The following is a 20,720-nucleotide window of genomic DNA, read 5'->3' as shown; positions in this document are numbered from 1 at the left end:
TATGCAACATTTAGTAGTACTGAATGAGAATTTCCACGTTTTTGAATAGGCTTCACAGATATCGAGCAGGGATTGTAGAGATCTGGGGGAAAGGAACAGTAACGTAATGTCGTCAGCGAGCGTTGGATTACCGCATTGTAATGCGTTGAGCGTTGAGCCGAAGTTGGATCCTGATAGGTCGTTCAGGAGATCATCGATGAAGATGAGGTAGTAAAAGTAGATAATGTTCCTCCCTGCCTCAATCCACGCTTCATTTCAATCCAGCGAGATTTAGTTCCGTTGCATATAATAGTACTTTGGAGGTCCGACAAGTATTCTGGATAATGGTAAGTATTTCATAAAGCTTATACGCTACTGGTAACAGTGTTATAGGCCGGTAGTTATCGGCGTCTGATTTCGGTTTGTTGTTTCCCTTATATATTGGTATTGGTATTCTTCCACATGTCAGGAATATTCGCACTTCTTGTGATAAGGTTGAAGAGCCTTGTTAGGTAAAGCATTAGGGTACGACCTCCATATTTATAATGTTCATTGGTCAGCCCATCTATTCCAGGTGCCTTTCGTAGATTTCCCTTCTGAATAGCAGTTATAGTTTCATCCAGTGCGATTTCTTGGCCGAGTTCTTCACATGATTTCTCATCCGATGTTTTGGTATGGTTTTTCTTTTGATTTGTATATTCCCTGGTATCTGACGAATTATACGATGTTTCGAAAAAGTTTGCAAATTGATTTGCAATTGCTCCTGGATCACGAGCCAAAACAAACGTTTATTATAGTTAGCCGCTTCGTCCAGTTCTCTGTTCATTTTTTCTTCGTAGTCAGTATATGCTTTATCATGGGCTATACAAAAGTTTTCTTTGCAGCTTTATATTCACGGTAAGTATCGTAGTGAGAACCTCTCGGTCTCCCGTCTTGTATCCAAAGTCTCCGTTTAGCTCGCGCTAATTTATAAGCTCTGACTTCTTTAGTTCAGTATGTCTTTAACGTTGGATTTCAGTATTTCATGTCATAAGATATTCTATAACAGCCATCATGTTAAAAATATTTTATAACGACCAACTGCTGTACTACAGGATTTGTTTACTGGACGTTTAAAATATATTTCTTTCTTTATCAGACTTCAGTTGAAGGATGATCATGATCGAAATGTGTAGAGGAGTGGGACGTGTCATTGATTTCCAATTCTTATACATCTACACAAAAGTGAACATGTGAAAATGAAAGACATATCATGGTCTTTATTATATGTTCAGACGAGCCATTTCAACCAAGAGAAGGACACAGTTTGTTTCCATTTAATCATGAAATTCAAAGGAAATGTTATCTCCCCTTTGAAAAAAAAACAGAAAGCCGTGATTACCTTAGAATTAGGGCGTTCCTTCATTTTATAATCGGGTATGAAAGTGAAGTGGTCGGAGTGTAAAAATTAGTATGATCACGTGCTTGCATTGTTATTCCGTGAATATAACCACGAAGTGGTTTGGAGTATTCTACATGTAATATAATCTATTGTAACATCAGTGTATTGGATTTGCGATCTAGATCTGGTAACATTTCTTTATCCCAGCAAGCCATTAGAAATTATCAATACAATTAATTTGTTTCATTATTTACCCAAATTTAATAATTAAAAAAAATGGACATATTTGACCGCTTTGCTCTTTAAAGCAGGCAAATATCGATTTTTTTTTCAAACGGAACAGGTACTTTATTGGTGTCAAACATCTTTACATGCTTCTAGAATGTGATCTTGTTGTTTTTGTTTGTTTGGGTTTTTTTTCCCTTCTTCTTCTTTTTTTGTTCTGTTTTAGTTTTTTCGATTGTTCGGGGCTTTTATTTAAGACTTTTACTTTTAAAACGATTTTCAACATGGCGGTCTTGATAGCCATCTTGAAAGTGGTACAGGTCATAACGAAGCTAAATATTGAAAACCACTTCCATCCAGCAGGTTATGAACCAGTTATAATGACTCGGAGCGTTTTAGCTATAACACATTTGGCATCTGTCCTCTTGAAACTGTATCAAGGTAACGTTTAATAAAGTAAACTTAAAAACAATCAAAACAGGAAAGATATTAATTATACACTGACTTTATTGCTCGTTATGGAGCCCAAATGTAATGGTAGGTCAGATATACCAGTCCCATCAATAACACGGACAGCAACATGTTTTTCCAATTCTCCTTCCGCAACTGTTTCAGCTCACTTTCTGTAAAAAACCAAAAGGTAAACCTAATACCCAAGGTAAAACCTAAAGTCTCAAAGAATCCTACTAGCTGCCAGCACAGCTGATCAATGTCACTCCTCACAAACAACAAAGAACTGACATACTGGATGTCTAATTCGCAGCTGAATAAGAAACTAGCGATGTCACTAAAATTCTTGATACGTAAAGAGTTTCTATTTACATCTCTGATGAAAACACGTTTATTTTAGAGGAATATTATTTTCAATATATTTTCATCTTTTCATTAAAAGGAAATCTTCATAACGTTTGAGTTAGACCTATGCCTATGTTCAGTGTAAGACTGAGTTTGCGTGTGTGAGGGGCGTAGCGGGTATGTGCCAGTGTATTTGCACTGAACGGCAATATATATATATATATATCTACATGCATTTTTATGTGTAATCACACAATAACATACTTGATGTTATAAAAGAGATACAAAATGTATAAAACAGGCACGTTCAGATTCGGTGCCAAAATTTCAACCAAACCTGATTTCTCCTTTTGTGAAAATTAAACAATATCTGATTCCTTACAGTGTCTGTATGAGACGGCGGGCTCAAGAATTGTACCAGATGCTAGTGGCACTACCTTACACTGACATTTTCCAACCCAATATAATCCATTGATCAGTTTATCTTCTTTGTCATTATTGATGACATATCTGTTAACAAGAGATGGTTATGAAAATATTTTTTAAATAATACAGCAATTTTGACTCATTAAAGTTTCTTTTTCTACTGCCTGTGTTTAGTTTCGTCAAGTGTTCCAATATATCCTATGGGGTTGCCAATGAATATTTTCTTGAGTATGGTGAACAAAATTATGCCCAATCTAAGATAACGGCGTTCCCTAATTAATGACAAAGTGTTGATAATGAGTGCAGAAACATATTCATTATACTGGAGTTAAATAAATTCTATACAACAAAGGTTTGTTAACTTGATACTGATATGAAGTTAGATAAATTCTATACATTGTTAACTTGATACTGATATGGAGTTAGATAAATTCTACAGATTGTTAATTTGATACTGATATGGACTTAGACAAATTCTACAGATTGTTAATTTGATACTGATATGGAGTTAGATAAATTCTATACATTGTTAATTTGATACTGATATGGAGTTAGATAAATTCTATACATTGTTAAATTGATACTGATGCTGGAGTAAAACCAAAATGAGAACAGTTTTTAAAGCCAATACACATATATTGTCAGTAACATTATTGTTGGCCAGTGGTTCATCTAAAGGCTTTAAAGTGAAAATATGTTGTGTTACTGGTTCATGAAACAATGTCATACAAAATACATTAAAAAAGATTCATTTTGAAGAATTGTAGGCAGCAGAATCCCTCAGGTGTAGTTCTAACACATGTCTAAACACCTATGTAGTGAGTTTATAACTTGAAATTCAGTAAATTTCTTGTTCTGATATCTAAAGTAAAAGGAATATAGGATAATCACCTGTAGTAATAAGGCGTTGTATGTGGTTATCCTCAGTACTTACTTACTACACCTTTATGACCTTTTATGTGTTGATTGGCCATCAAGACTGCAATGATAATACACTTCTGATTTGTCATTTTCACTTACTATGATTTGTCAGCGTCTTGTTGACTCGCTTGGCTTCTTCTTTCAATTCCTTCCTACAACATCAATATAGTTAATCCTATAATGAATAGAATTCAATAAAGTGATATGCCAAACTTAGATCTAGAAACATGCGATGCCAAAGGTATCTTGACACATTGTATGAACAATATTTTTTATTATGTCTTCAATAGATTGCTTTTTCCGTCCTCGGTCATCCACACTTAACAATAATAAGGGCAATGAGGTACAAAAGAAAGCCTATATATGCCAACAAAGATCTGGTAGGTGTATACTGTGCTTTTCCTGAAATTACACTATCAATCTATAAATACCAAAATCCAAGAAGGCCAATTGTCAGGAATTTATTTTTACTAATTAGTCCAAAAATGGACAAAGCATGGTTAGGGAAAGGGAAATCTGAATATGAAATTTAAGAATAATTCATTCATTACTTCCCCTGAAGAAGAGATAACAGAAAATTTTGAAAAACAGATGGACAGACCACGACTGAAGGACGATTTGAAAAACCCGCCATCTGATAATGATTGTTTCATAGGACTATAGGTAGTCATAATAGTTGCTTAAAGGGACCATTTTATAATTAAGTCTCTTCCCAAGAAATGTAACAATCCAGGAAATTATCTTTCTTCCTATTCACTTCAACATTAAGATTACCAGTGGTGTGCATATATCCGCTGTGCGGCTATGGGTCTTGTTCTAACATATAATTGGTGAGTAATAATAAGCTGATCATTTTTATATTTGGTTTTTTTTTTGTCTTTTGCAATGCTTAAGTATATATAAACATTCATGTTTAAATTAATGAAAAATTGGTCAAAATCGAAATGTTTTTCAGTATAACACAACTTCATGTCAACATGTCGTGAAATCTTTCAATGAGTAGAAAAACAGTAGAAGGCGATGACCTGACAAACAAAAGTTTACATTTAAAAGACAGACAACACCTCAAAATAATATTATCAGGTTACAGTAAGAAATCTACATAAACTTTACATACAAATGTTAGGAAAACATCTGGAACCAAGGCTGTCATGATGTTACACTTGGCTGGGGATCAGAGTCCTGAAACCCTACAACTCCTGGTTGGTTAGGGCTCTGTATTCCATCCCTATAGACATGTTCTTTTGTCTTTGGCAATGGAGAGGCTTCCACTTACCTATCAGAGTCATTCAAGTCATCCCTGAGGCGCAGAGATCGCTCTATCACATCCAGCCTTTCTTCACAGCCCTGAATCTCAGCCTCGACTGCAGCAATCTGTGATGTGTAAATCAGGCCATGAATTATCAAAATATAGATAAATAAATCATATAAGTTAAATGATGACAATAAGATGGATATAGCTGCCATGTAAGGGAGATATATGAGAAAAGAGGACGGTCAATGTGGACGTGGCTGTGAGGAGGAGAGAGTTATATGTGAAATGAGGACAGTCAATGTAAATATAGTTGTGGTGTTAGGAAGACTTATATGTAAAAGGAGAACAGTTTATGTTGATTTAGCTGTGGTGTAACATTCTGATCTCCCAGAGTTACTGCCCTTCACTTTCTCTCTGTAAGCTTGAAAGCCGATGCGGGTGGAGAATGTGGTGTAAGGGAGAGTTACATGTGAAATGAGGACAGTCAATGTGGCTTAGCTGTGGTGTAAGGGAGAGTTATCCAAGCATACAGCTGCTTTCAATTGGTATTCATAGTCAGTGCAAATTCAAAACGGTTCACATTATGTAAGACCATTTCATGTTTATTTGTCAGAAGTAGTTTTTAATCAAATATGTTTTCTGTACTATTTTTCTATTAAGGTATGGGCTGGATAATCACAAAGACCATGATTTACAACTTAGCATGTCTCAGATGAGAGAAAAGGATGGGCAAAAACTGAAAATTTCTGTCTCTAAAATGAAAATGATATGTAACATTTATTATACTGTAATTGATGAGAAATGTGAATATCTACATGATTGACCGGGCGTGAGGGTTAGAAGGGGAGGGGCACCGATGTCCCATAATCCCTTCTGGGATTCCTCCTAGGGACTCACGGAGGGATTAAGATGTCCCTCTGTTACTGAACAGCTGATGTGTAAAATATGTCCAGGATAAGTGGATATAAGTATAACTCACCTGTGTCGCAACAGTGGCCATTATGTTGTAATGCAAAAGTTGGTTCGTTACATGAATAGGCAGCCGATTTGTAAAAACGTTCCTACCGAAACCCAATTTCGACACGTTGTCTTTATTTACACCTTGATCGTAATCATGCTTCTATTCCACCTTTGTATTCAAGCGTTGTCGTGACTTAAAGGATGATAATCACACCCTAGGAACGTAAACTAAATATGTACGGTGTGTATCACAATTTAAAACCGGACTAAAAGATATCACTGACGAGTCCTAGGAAGACGTGTGATGATTAACTTGGTACAAATACGCGTTGTTGCCTCCATTTTTTATTCTCTTTGTGAAAGTTATCGCTTCGAGGGCGTATATACATATTTAACAACACACAAGACGACCTGGAGACGGGCGTGTGTTCCGGAATTTTAATTAGTCAAAGCTAAGTTCATCTTGACGTAATTTCATCGCCAGTTAACAGCCATATCCATCACATACCGACCCCAATTCTAAAATTTGATGAACACACATTTTGTAATTGGACATGCAGAACAGAGGAACATGACAAAAATAAAAATTAATAAATTGCATAAAGAAGCAAAAGGGAGAAAAAATACCTCAAAATCACATTCCATGACGATACAAGTGATGCAGGATATCAAATATGTCTAATATTCATGATTCACGTGATGTGTGATTTCAAATACGTCTAACATCCATGATACACGTGATGTGGGATTTCAAATACGTCTTATATCCATGATATACGTGATGTGTGGTATGAAATACGTCTTATATCCATGATACACGTGATGTGTGATTTCAAATACGTCTTATATCCATGATACACGTGATGTGTGATTTCAAATACGTCTTATATCCATGATACACGTGATGTGTGATATGAAATACGTCTTATATCCATGATACACGTGATGTGTGATTTAAGATAAGTTTAATTTCTATGGTACATGTGATGTGTGATTTCAAATACGTCTTATATCCATGATACACGTGATGTGTGATATGAAATACGTCTTATATCCATGATACACGTGATGTGTGATTTCAAATACGTCTTATATCCATGATACACGTGATGTGTGATATGAAATACGTCTTATATCCATGATACACGTGATGTGTGATTTAAGATAAGTTTAATTTCTATGGTACATGTGATGTGTGATTTCAAATACGTCTTATATCCATGATACACGTGATGTGTGATATGAAATACGTCTTATATCCATGATACACGTGATGTGTGATTTAAGATAAGTTTAATTTCTATGGTACATGTGATGTGTGATTTCAAATACGTCTTATATCCATGATACACGTGATGTGTGATATGAAATACGTCTTGTATCCATGATACACGTGATGTGTGATATGAAATACGTCTTATATCAATGATACACGTGATGTGTGATTTAAGATAAGTTTAATTTCTATGGTACATGTGATGTGTGATTTCGTCTAATATCTACACTACATTTTCTACCAGAATCAAAATATAACATTTAGGGGAAATTTTGAAAGTACTCAAGACTATCGTTTTATTCAAATCATTTACAAAATTACCCGATCTCTATAGGTTTCCATACTCACACACATACACTGCCTGAACAATTTGTCAGCTTTCTCGACATACTTGCAAGTATCTCATGTTATGGCATATTCTTTAATGGTATAAAAACTTCACAGTTCACTTTAGCAAGCCTTGGCTACCTAGGATGGGGAAACTGCATAGCCACGGTAAACATCCTCCTGGCATTTGACAATAGTCCATTCTAGAATTTATACTTTTAACACCACATGCAAGACTTATCAACACTTGTATTTTAGCTGTTATCAAAATCACGAACTAAATATCTAAAAAGTAAAATCTTTCAACAAAAGAGAACACTTCCTAACCTATACAGCAGAGCCCTGTCATAAATTAACCAGCGTAATTTGAAAATGAACAATATATCAACATGATGATATATCTATACAGTCAACAGTTCGTTGTTTTGTGGTAGACGTGAGTCAACAGTTCGTTGTTTTGTGGTTGTTTTGTGGTAGACGTGACAGTCAACAGTCCGTTGTTTTGTGGTAGACGTGACAGTCAACAGTCCGTTGTTTTGTGGTAGACGTGACAGTCAACAGTCCGTTGTTTTGTGGTAGACGTGACAGTCAACAGTTCGTTGTTTTGTGGTAGACGTGACAGTCAACAGTCCGTTGTTTTGTGGTAGACGTGACAGTCAACAGTCCGTTGTTTTGTGGTGGACGTGACAGTCAATATTTCGTTGTTTTGTGGTGGACGTGACAGTCAACAGTTCGTTGTTTTGTGGTGGACGTGACAGTCAACAGTTCGTTGTTTGGTGGTAGACGTGACAGTCAACAGTCCGTTGTTTTGTGGTAGACGTGACAGTCAACAGTCCGTTGTTTGTGGTAGACGTGACAGTCAACAGTCCGTTGTTTTGTGGTAGACGTGACAGTCAACAGTTCGTTGTTTTGTGGTAGACGTGACAGTCAACAGTACGTTGTTTTGTGGTAGACGTGACAGTCAACAGTACGTTGTTTTGTGGTGGACGTGACAGTCAACAGTTCGTTGTTTTGTGGTGGACGTGACAGTCAACAGTTCGTTGTTTTGTGGTGGACGTGACAGTCAACAGTTCGTTGTTTTGTGGTAGAGTTGGCAGTCAACAGTCAACAGTGAACAGTTCGTTGTTTTGTGGTGGACGTGACAGTCAACAGTTCGTTGTTTGGTGGTGGACGTGACAGTCAACAGTTCGTTGTTTTGTGGTGGACGTGACAGTCAACAGTTCGTTGTTTTGTGGTGGACGTGACAGTCAACAGTTCGTTGTTTTGTGGTGGACGTGACAGTCAACAGTTCGTTGTTTTGTGGTGGACGTGACAGTCAACAGTTCGTTGTTTGGTGGTGGACGTGACAGTCAACAGTTCGTGGTGGACGTTTTGTTTGTGGTGGACGTGACAGTCAACAGTTCGTTGTTTTGTGGTGGACGTGACAGTCAACAGTTCGTTGTTTTGTGGTGGACGTGACAGTCAACAGTTCGTTGTTTTGTGGTGGACGTGACAGTCAACAGTTCGTTGTTTTGTGGTGGACGTGACAGTCAACAGTTCGTTGTTTTGTGGTGGACGTGACAGTCAACAGTTCGTTGTTTTGTGGTGGACGTGACAGTCAACAGTTCGTTGTTTTGTGGTGGACGTGACAGTCAACAGTTCGTTGTTTTGTGGTGGACGTGACAGTCAACAGTTCGTTGTTTTGTGGTGGACGTGACAGTCAACAGTTCGTTGTTTTGTGGTGGACGTGACAGTCAACAGTTCGTTGTTTTGTGGTGGACGTGACAGTCAACAGTTCGTTGTTTTGTGGTGGACGTGACAGTCAACAGTTCGTTGTTTTGTGGTAGACGTGACAGTCAACAGTCCGTTGTTTTGTGGTGGACGTGACAGTCAACAGTTCGTTGTTTTGTGGTGGACGTGACAGTCAACAGTTCGTTGTTTTGTGGTGGACGTGACAGTCAACAGTTCGTTGTTTTGTGGTGGACGTGACAGTCAACAGTTCGTTGTTTTGTGGTGGACGTGACAGTCAACAGTTCGTTGTTTTGTGGTGGACGTGACAGTCAACAGTTCGTTGTTTTGTGGTGGACGTGACAGTCAACAGTTCGTTGTTTTGTGGTGGACGTGACAGTCAACAGTTCGTTGTTTTGTGGTGGACGTGACAGTCAACAGTTCGTTGTTTTGTGGTGGACGTGACAGTCAACAGTTCGTTGTTTTGTGGTGGACGTGACAGTCAACAGTTCGTTGTTTGGTGGTGGACGTGACAGTCAACAGTTCGTTGTTTTGTGGTGGACGTGACAGTCAACAGTTCGTTGTTTTGTGGTGGACGTGACAGTCAACAGTTCGTTGTTTTGTGGTGGACGTGACAGTCAACAGTTCGTTGTTTTGTGGTGGACGTGACAGTCAACAGTTCGTTGTTTTGTGGTGGACGTGACAGTCAACAGTTCGTTGTTTTGTGGTGGACGTGACAGTCAACAGTTCGTTGTTTTGTGGTGGACGTGACAGTCAACAGTTCGTTGTTTTGTGGTGGACGTGACAGTCAACAGTTCGTTGTTTTGTGGTGGACGTGACAGTCAACAGTATTTTGTTTGTAGTTAACAGTTTCTTGGTATTTGGGTCGGTAATAATAGACATCAGCTATGTAACATTTCTACGAATGAAGGAAACCGAACATGTTAAAAACGCATGACCGATGATGAAGACTACACTATGTATACACTTGTACACACATATTGATAAATTAATGTAGTTTTGTATCCCGTATGAAACCTTAATGTGTCGGCTGCTTTTGACCACACATAATGTAACTTTTCTATTACAGAAGTACCATCTTAAAAATTGATTCATTACTGAAGGCATAGAATTATGACAATACTTGTACCGATAAGTTTAACGTAAATGGGGGTTATTCCTGTGCCTATCTAATTATATTGCAGTAGTGAAGCTGTTTTGCGTATATTTCTTTCATCTCTTTATTTACATGGATATTATTATGTATTTGACCTGTCAAAGTCTGATGATCATGAAATAATTGCATGTATGTTTGTTTGTAGACTATTGCTAGTGATAATGTGCACGTGATATATAGTAGATCATTAGTTATCATTATCAAAATCTTATATGTAAAACAAATTCTTCTGTGTATCTTCAATTTGAAAGGAAATAAAGAAACTGATTATAGTGATACAGCTGTTACGTCCTTCTACAACTCGTCGGTGATGCTAAGGGCCTAATTGCTAAACCCTGGAGTCGACTGACGAAAATCCCAAGTATTGGAAGGCAATATCATCATCTGAATGGGAGGTGAACTAGCCACAGAACACAGTCGTGATTTTTTATACATATGATCATTTTTGAAATGCCTCAATTACATGTGTATATTTGAATTTGAATTAATCAAAACGTAGCATGTAGGTTAAAGAAAACCTCGGGGATTAATAGCTCACCAGCGGTGGACCAAGACATGTAAATGAAACAGGAAATGTAGAGAGAATAACATCGAAAAACTAACGAGAATGAAAGATCTAAGCTACGAAAACCGACTGGGCATTTAGAAATTATCAGAACATGTAGGATCTATTCATGTTGTAGCAGGAGGATTTTTATCCGAAATAATAACAAAAGAATAAGAGGGCACACTCCGACGAAGAAAATCAAATGTAACTTAAAGAAATATTTTAGTAAACCGATCGTTTATCATTGAAACTCACTTCAAATGACATGGCTACGTCATCAACAGTCACAATATTTGAATCCTGATTGGACAAACACTGGGGCTAGCCAGAATGCGCCTTTACCTCGAGAGAAATGCTGATAAACTTACTTATCGGGATGTCATCAGTTGAACTGAGGTAAGCGTTTGCGATCTGGATATATAGGCATAATGCCTGCGTCCAGTATTATCATTATTACATGTTTATTACTGTATTAGAAATATTGCCGTAACTGCCTTGCTGTTCATTGCAGACTGTTGGCGCAGTGCTAACCTTAGACCACATGGGCTTTCTGCGGGTACTCTGGTTACCTCCCACAAAAAAACTTCATCGGGCCAGTAAGGTTGACTAATATGAGCTAGTACCTTGTTTTGCTTTTTGTGGTAAAATAGATTATGTTTATATTTATATTTAGAAGAACAACATATATGCGTTTAAGTCTTTTTTCAAAATGAAATGTATCAAAGTACGCAATGGATATCACATATTTAGATACAAATGTATTTGCATTATTTCACTATTTATTTAAGTATCATTAAGCAAATTGCTATATATTTAAAGAAATTACTTTATATCCATTTGAATTGATAAATAGTATATTCTGGTAATATTGATTTGGATAAAACTCGACTTACCCTCAATAATTTATTAGTATTGACTGAAACGTTAACTTAACATTTGTTAAAGGGAGGTAATTCCTGACAAATTTGATTGGAATATATAGCGTATATTTACGCGTACAATGTCCCTGTGTGGTCAGATAATATAATCTTGTCAAGAAATACCCACAAAATACAAGGCAACCGGTAGTTAGACTTCATATCTTAATGTGATCTTTTTTTTATGTTTGAAACCAGTGATTTTGATTGAATAAGTAACGTATACTGACAAACACTAATTTAAATGGTAACAACATTCAGATAAATTAGCTTCGTTTTAGTGTTGCAGTAATTGCTTTTGGTTGTAGATTTTATATCTTTCATCGTACCATCATTAGTTAACATTGTTGACAAGATCGAGAGCCAAGGCACGGTTCCTTGGTTAAAAATATATACAGTTACGGCTCCGCCATTTTATTGACTGTTTGCTCCACAGTACACGAGCGGTTATTCTCATGATAAATAATCAGGTATGCAGCTTGATACGTAAGAAAGAAGGTAGCCGACAGCTTTCTAGTGTTATCAATACTTAGAATTGAACCAGAGATTGAAACTGCCTAGTCGTTTAGAAGCTTAGCAATGATGGCGTGGATAAGGTAGTTACAAAAAAATGGCGACTACTAGGGAAGCAAACGACATGATTTAGAATCTGACATAGTATATTTCGCCAACTGAACTTGGTACGATGCCCCCGGCGGTCAGATCATCGAACTTAGTTATGATGTACTCATATTAGTACTTGTATAGTCGCTACGATCATTAACATAAACATTCGAAATATTTAATATTTATTTTTTCGACCTTGATTAGTGTATTCCGTAGCGGCACTTTTTGGTTGCTGTCGTAGACATTTCACAATCTCCCCTTCTTTTCCAACTCCACGAGCGATCGAATTCTGTTATAGATTTTGTTTCCATGTGACCTAGACGTTTCAAAATAACAATATATCTAAACACACCTTGGCAACAATTGCAGGATCGTTGTCCTCTTTACCATCGTTACCTGCCATATGCCTATCATAAGTAACCAAGAAAATATCTGCTGCACAAATTGGTATACAGCAGTTGTCACGACCTATGTGTACACACATTGTGCCATATTCACTGGATGAATGACGGTCGCCGGAGATAGATTTCCGGTAATCCATTATGACTGTACCGGAAGCCGTGTTTGTTGTGTTCTTTACATTCATAGTGTTTTCATGTCTTGTTCACAGAAATGTATATCGACAAAATGGAAAAGTCTTATTCAGCCTGAGTGTTAAGATGACCACATTTATACCACCAGTGTTTGTTGGATCTGCCTTAGTGTGAAGATGACCACATTTATACCTCCAGTGTTTGTTGGATCTGCCTGAGTGTGAAGATGACCACATTGATACCTCCTGTGTTTGTTGGATCTGCCTTAGTGTGAAGATGACCACATTTATACCACCAGTGTTTGCTGGATCTGCCTGAGTATGAAGATGACCACATTGATACCTCCAGTATTTGCCGGATCCGGTAACGACAACAATAGAACTGAGAATTATAATACATACCTGGCTCGTCTACTTATCCCTAACAACGTTGTCCTCGCTCTCTATCTGTTGGTGGGGCTGTTTGGTAACCTTCTGGTCATATATGTCTACTCTTTTAAGCTCAAGACAAAACGTGACAATCGTTTCTTCATACCATTCCTAGCATTCCTGGACGTACTCGCTTGCTCTATTGGAGACAGTTTCGCAATGTCGTTGAATATTCTACCCCTGAAATACTATGGAAATGCGTTGTGCAAAACACTGTGGTTTTTCAGCGAGGCAACCACCATAGCTTCAGGTCTGTTGTTGCTAGTGATTGGTTTGCAGAGATATCTGAAGGTGTGCAAACCTTTTGAAGCTCAGATGACTTCTACATGGAAGAAAATAGCCCTAATAGTAACAGTGACGAGTGCGTGTTTCATATCTGCCCCATCTGTGTTGTTCTACGGTGAGATCCAATCCTATTCTTTGGTCAACATGACTGGAGTCAGGTGCGGCAAGCGTGATGACAATGAGTATCTCGCACAGGGTATCATTATTTATAATGTCATTTTATGTGCTACAGCGATCGTGGGGGTTATAACAATGGCTGTCCTATATGGTCTCATAGCACGAGTGATATATTATCAATTTCTTCGTCACAGAAAAAAATCAATGAATAAGAAAACAAAGCCGCGCATTAAAAAAAAGCATTCAAACAAGTCTAACACATCTACGTCGTGTGATGATTCTGAAGGCAAAGTGACGATGCGAAAAGATTGTTCTACGGCGTCACCTTCGACAGAAGGTCAAAGTTCGAATAGTTACCCAACAACACCGGAAACGGATCTAGAATCCCAACTACCATTTCCGGAACCTGATATGGATGAACAATCAATAGATGACGGTGGGGATATTGATCAAAATAATACAAAAGAAACAAAGATAAGAGACAAGAAAGAAGAAAAAAGCTTCAAAAGGCGATCATTCGATGTTTTACGTGAAAACATCGGTAATATACGTGAAAAACTTCAACGAGAGCGAGTTTACAACCACTTTCGTGTACATCGCTGTACGTACATGTTCATGACAATCACGCTGATCTTCGTCGTGTCTTACATTCCACGTGTGGTGCTTATGTTGCTAGAGTCGTTTGAACCCGATTTTTGGGGTTTATTATCAGAATCACGACTTCAGGTTTGCTATTTCCTGTACCGTATGTACCTCCTCAATCACGTCACAAATCCCTTTATTTACGGACTTTTCGACAGCAGGTTCCGCTCTAAAGCAAAACGACTTCTATGCCCACGTTTGGTCAAACGAAAAAAACGTATTTCAAAACGTTAACGACCTGTAAAACCAGCAATTATTACAGTGACTAGAAAAAGCTGGATTTACTATCCCAATCAGGAATTTATCATCAGAGAGTCAGTCATTACTGGGAATTTATCATCAGAGAGTCAGTCATTACTGGGAATTTATCATCAGAGAGTCGGTCATTACTGGGAATTTATCATCAGAGAGTCGCTCATTACTGGGAATTTATCATCAACGAGTCAGTCATTACTGGGAATTTATCATCAGAGAGTCGCTCATTACTGGAAATTTATAATTAGAGAGTCAGTCGTTACTGGGAATCGTCAGTTTTATTACGTGTAACTGAACCGTTCTCACATTTTCTGATTGGACCGTTCATCTCTTGTAGCTAAGCCTACACAAATCTTCTGACTAGATCATACCGCTCTGAATGGATCTTACACAGATCTCCTCACACATTTAACACATATCTAGTGACTCGCGACTGGATCCTACACATGTCACGTGATTGAATAATACTCTCATTTAGTGACTTCCTACACACATCCTCGTAACTAGATTCTACAAACATCTCGTCATTGGATCCTTAACATATTTATTGACTGGATCCTACACGTATTTCTTGCATAGATCCTACACACGTCTCGTTACGGTATTCTACATATATCTCGTAACTGAATCTTTACATTTCGTAATCGGATTCTTTAAACGTTTGGAATTTCCATTCATGATAAGGACTACTAAGGACAAGGAAAATGTACAAATGCTGGATTCATTTGTTTATTTTTTGTAATAAATTGTACGTTGAATTTGATTTCTTTCCAGTTTGTTTTTCTTAAAAACTTCAAACAATGTATCAGTGGTGCTCTGGATGAAGATAGCCGACGAAATTTGTTTTATTCTGCATCTAGCGCTGCCATTGTCGGAAAACATCTACCACATATATTTTGCTGCATTCAGCAGTGAAGGAAAACAGTTGTATTTCAGCACGTGTGTAAATTCGACAAAATTTATTTCTGAATCTACTTAAATGTGACATTTAACAGTATAAACAACTGTTGAAATAAGATATTTAATATTTTGTAATGAACAAATTTATTTACGAAAATCCATAAAATTACAGTCATATTCGTTGAAAGTTTGGAACTAAATTTCCGCGCGAAGCAATTATTTTGACATACGTCATCCAGCATCCGACGTAACATCGACGTCAGGTAAAAACCATGGCACAACAACACTGTTGACGTTTTGGTGGTCTGATTGTCAAACAATGTTGCAGGAAAATGGAATACATGGTCAGTATCTTAAAATATAAGCTTCATTTGACTCTGGAGAGAAAGAAAAAAAGTGGCGAGTCACTTTTGTCTTTCTTCACTCTCGTCAAAAACAGACACTGAACATGTATTCTCTATATAATGACTGTTATCAGCAGATAGGAGATCATGATTGTTGACAATACCTTGCCTTCTTGAAAACCAAGAGGTGGTTTTTTTTTTCAAAAACACAAATTTCCCCAGATGAGTAGCTTCTGGCGCGTTATATATTTCAACAGGGACAAGGTTGTGAAATTTAGAGAAAAAAACTTGATTAATAAAACTTTGTATTATACAAATCAATAACTATCTACTTTTTTTCTAATTTGCGTTTTAAATAGAAACTGTCATCAAATTGATGAAAGACACACCTACACTGCCATCCTCCATTAAAATCAATAAATCGTGGTCAGTATCATGATACATTGCCACAAATATTAAAACACAGTAGGTTTAAACCGCCATCAGTTTAATCAAATGAAGTGATATACATGTATAAGATGAATATAAAAAAAACATTTCATGTGAATCCTTAGTAACTTGCTTAAAGTTAATTTGAACTGCAGTCAGATCAAGTGCTTGTGAGTGATGTTATTAGACTTTAAAATCAAAGTTCAACAATGCAGTGTACATTTTGTTATAGGACACTTAAAGTACTTGTAATCAATTCTGCCCACGATGTCTCAACATCCCAAAACGGAAATTGTTCACACATGGATGATGATACCCTCCCGGGTCAATTGGAAACACGCTCTAATTCCTTTTTCACCTATAATACATCTTCAGGCCAATTCATAGTCCCTTGAGGTGATGATGGCTTCCGAACAATTCCGGCTTCCAACATCGGAACCAAATTATGTTTGTGTAAGAAATCTACTATGAATTGTCCACTGTTTCTGCCACGATGATATTTGAATTCCATTAAGAGATAATCAATCTGTACCTAAGAGAAGAATTGTTCTTCTCCTCGAAAGACATTGGCTTCGAATACTTCCACGTCTATCTTTATCATGACCTTCTTGAACGGATTTATACCTAACAAATTATCTAACAGAATGGACATCATCACATCCTGGTGTACTGTACTGGAGTTATCTACCTTTTTTTACATACGTGGCCCCAATGTTACCTCTATATCCACCAAACGTCACATTTTCCCGCTTGTTTGACATGGCGTTGTGTATAATTGTTACTTGTTTTAACAAATTACCAGCTAAAACAGAGTAACACAGTCTCTGAGCATTTCCGGTGAGACAGTCGATAGAGAAAACTGCCCGTCCCAAATTGCTGCCATCAGAGAGAAGGTCCCAACATTATCTTAAAGGACTAAATCGGGGTCCCTACTCAGGTAGCCACGTAACATCTCCACCAGTTCTTTCTCCCATATACCTACATCCAATATGGACCCGGACACGACCTCGTCAATGCTCTTGTTTTACACATATATAGGCGTATCAATCGGACTTTTTAAATGTCCCAACACGAATTCTTTACCAACATCACAATGGTCGACCGATTTAGTCCATCCGACCGTCCCTGGAGACCACGTGATAATACCACCACTGTGAATTAGATTCTGCTTCTTCGATACACTGACAATGCCATTTACGATCCCACGTGATAAACCACAGGCTACATCACCACGTGACACAACATTGGCCGCAACACCACGTGATACAACACCTGTCTCAAACCGAACAGAAACGTTAGAATATTTTATCGTCTCCCGGTATACCGAAATGTCGTTGTGGTTTCCGGAAGTCCCATTATCCATTTTAATTCTCTCAAAGCGTCGTACTTCTAGAACGTAAACGAGAACAGCTGCTGAACAACCAAGCAGTACGAAGAATCTTGGAACCCTCATGGTCAGTGTATACTTCACTGAAATAAAAGAAGTAAAAAAACACACACAATAATTCTTTTTAAAGAGACACTTACTAAGGACAAGTGGAAGCCTAAAGGAAATTCGAGAAAAGCCCAATCAGTGCTTCAAGATATATTGATAACAAATTTCTATATTTACTTTTCCCGATTAGTCTTTAAACTGAATGAGCATAATAAGGCACAGTGGAGACTGTATACATCAAGTTTGAGAAATATCCTTTAAGAAGTACTTCCCAAGAAATGGTGATAAACTCCAACCGCCAAAAGCCAAGATGGCATCCTATCTGCCGTTTATTTTCATGATCAGTCTCAAAATTATATGGAGACAACTAGTGATAGAATCCTAAACATTAAGTTTCAGAAATATGCTTCAGTTACTCCTCATAAATAGTTATAACAAGAACTGTTTACTAATGGACCAGACCAGGTACGAGGAACGATTTAAACAACCTACCATCTGATGGTGGGTCAAAACACGCACTGATTATTTGTAGATAATAATACTGTTCGAGTATATCTGATAACAAGAATGCTGTCGTAGTTGGTGAGAAGAGCACCGCAAAAGGGTGTATAATTATGTCCGTCGACCATATTAATAAACCAGTTTGTTTTGACGTGTAAAATACCAGTGTCATGTATGAATTGATAAATTATTTTCCCGAATTGTAGACCCCAGAGGAACATTCATGTTAAACTTCTGAACATGTATCATATGACTGGAGTGTAGATCACTGAAGAAACTCACACCAAAACTTTACCAAAAAAAGTCCCAAACATGCAAAACCTTGATTTTCTTTTTACAATTTGAATTTATAACACTATTATTATACCCAATAGGAACATTCATGGTAAAAATTAGGACATTATCACGTCATATTGAACCGTAAACACCGAAAAAATCTGCACCAAAACTTTTACCAAAAGAGTGTGTACCAGAATACATTAAGGATACTGGAAATACTTATTTAGATACTTATTTCTAAAAATAGCCAAGAAACAATTTAAGTGCTCCAAACTACGTCATATGTTAACAAATAAATTACCAGACACCGGGACTGAACGGCACTGTCACAACGTGACAACGAGATAACAGTATAGATATTACGGTTACACCCGGGAACTAAATAACACTTTCCTTATAAAGACAATGAGTTCCGGTATATAATATTATGACTACACACGAGAACTAAATAACACTTTCCTTATAAAGGCAATGAGTTCCGGTATGTAATATTATGACTACACAGGATAACTGAATGACACTTTCCTTATAAAGGCAATGAGGTGACGGTATAAATATTATGACTACACACGAGAACTAAATGACACTTTCCTTATAAAGGCAATGAGGTGACGGTATGTAATATTATGACTACACACGAGAACTAACTGACACTTTCCTTATAAAGGCAATGAGGTGACGGTATGTAATATTACGACTACACACGAGAACTGAATGACACTTTTCATATAAAGAAAATGAGGTGACGGTATGTAATATTAGGACTACACACCGTATACAAAAGATAACGACACACCACGTGACAACAGGTAACGAATTTGAAACACGTGCACGACATTCACAAAGCACAACATTTGGTTACCGGAATCAGTATATACTTGGTGACCATTAGATAAAATCTTAATATCTTGGTCACTTGGTGACCATAAGATACATCTTTATGTCTGGAGTACTTGTTGACCATAACATACATCTTAATATCTGGAGCCGGTGTAGTTGGTGACCGTAAGATACGTCACAATGCCCGGTATAGTTGGTGACCGTTAGATACGTCACCATGTCCGGTGTAGTTGGTGACCGTTAGATACGTCACCATGTCCGGTGTAGTTGGTGACCATTAGATACGTCACAATGCCCGGTATAGTTGGTGACCATTAAATACGTCACAATGCCCGGTGTTGTTGGTGACAGTTAGATACGTCACAATGTCCGGTATAGTTGGTGACCATTAGATATATCTAAGTGACTAGTGTAGTTTGGAACCATTAGGTTCGCCTCAATATCAGGCCTATTTGGTGACCGTCAGATACATCTCGATATGTTGTGTAGTTGGTGACATTGACCAGAAGATTGGTGATACATTTCAATCTCTTCACGTATCACTGCAAACCATTCATTTTGGTATCGAGTCAAATACGACGATGATAAACACAAAAGGTATAAAAACAATTAGATTAAAAATATGCGAAGTCTTTCTGAATTGTCATCAGATTTACATCAACAGTAAAGTAGAAGTATCACTTGTAAAGAAATAATTTGTAGCTGATCCCCGAGGTTTGTCACTTAATTGTGATGTCATGTCAGCAATGATACGCCCCGTTTACACCAACTCTGAATTGATTTGTTTATTTTGTCGTGTGTAATAGGATTCGTCCATAATATTCATATCTTGTCTTAATATGATATATGTTAATATGTTGTGTTCACATATTTGCTTTCCTAGTGATTAATAATTAACACAGTTTCGTTACTGAATGACCTCGGGCAATGGGTATACGTACAGCCCTGACAGTTTTCAGGGGGGCTTCCTTTCAGACGGACACGTGGTCATGAGATGGTGATGTAAACCTAGTGGTGTCGTGACACGCTGATCATCCGGGAGTTAATATATGAATGTAATTACATAGTGGTCTTCAGTGTATTTTGACACCGGCAGTAACCAATCCTTCACGAAGTTCTCCTACTCCCTCCCTGCCCCCCGCTCCTGATTGCGTTCATATTTCATATTACGCAATAAGGCAAGCATAACATAAACTTTGAATCAGGATATTGTCATTGTCATATTATTAACCG

The 20,720-nt window shown here is 37.4% G+C and overlaps 2 protein-coding genes across 2 annotated transcripts; one reads left to right on the top strand and one right to left on the bottom strand.

Moving 5' to 3' along the window:
• Positions 1 to 2,074: 2,074 nt before the first annotated feature.
• LOC132543399 (coiled-coil domain-containing protein 167-like) lies at positions 2,075 to 6,175 on the bottom strand. Its single transcript, XM_060206899.1, has 4 exons — positions 5,962 to 6,175; positions 5,004 to 5,101; positions 3,827 to 3,879; positions 2,075 to 2,208 (listed from the first exon to the last, which is right to left on the bottom strand). Exons 1-4 carry the CDS (start codon positions 5,980 to 5,982, stop codon positions 2,102 to 2,104), a joined length of 279 nt encoding a protein of 92 aa, XP_060062882.1. The 5' UTR covers positions 5,983 to 6,175; the 3' UTR covers positions 2,075 to 2,101.
• Positions 6,176 to 13,153: 6,978 nt separating this feature from the next.
• LOC132543394 (cholecystokinin receptor type A-like) lies at positions 13,154 to 15,522 on the top strand. The gene has a single exon (XM_060206887.1). The coding sequence runs from the start codon at positions 13,353 to 13,355 to the stop codon at positions 14,736 to 14,738; it is 1,386 nt and encodes a 461-aa protein (XP_060062870.1). The 5' UTR covers positions 13,154 to 13,352; the 3' UTR covers positions 14,739 to 15,522.
• The last annotated feature ends 5,198 nt before the right edge of the window (positions 15,523 to 20,720 follow it).

The sequence above is a fragment of the Ylistrum balloti genome, unplaced genomic scaffold (assembly GCF_031769215.1).
Source record: "Ylistrum balloti isolate Yb309-2 unplaced genomic scaffold, AGI_CSIRO_Ybal_v1 Utg369754, whole genome shotgun sequence".
Taxonomy (NCBI): Eukaryota; Metazoa; Mollusca; class Bivalvia; order Pectinida; family Pectinidae; genus Ylistrum; species Ylistrum balloti.
Note: the sequence above shows the minus strand (reverse complement) of the source record. Positions and strands in the feature narration are given on the sequence as shown.

What these genes read in the sequence shown, in the direction of transcription:
- LOC132543399 (XM_060206899.1), bottom strand. Translation starts at nt 5,982, where the DNA reads ATGGCCACTGTTGCGACACAG. An exon ending in TGGCCACTGTTGCGACACAG is followed by an intron (nt 5,102 to 5,961) that starts GTGAGTTATACT and finishes TACACATCACAG; the next exon opens with ATTGCTGCAGTCGAGGCTGA. An exon ending in CAAGACGCTGACAAATCATA is followed by an intron (nt 2,209 to 3,826) that starts GTAAGTGAAAAT and finishes GGTTTTTTACAG; the next exon opens with AAAGTGAGCTGAAACAGTTG.
- LOC132543394 (XM_060206887.1), top strand. Translation starts at nt 13,353, where the DNA reads ATGAAGATGACCACATTGATACCTCCAGTATTTGCCGGATCCGGTAAC.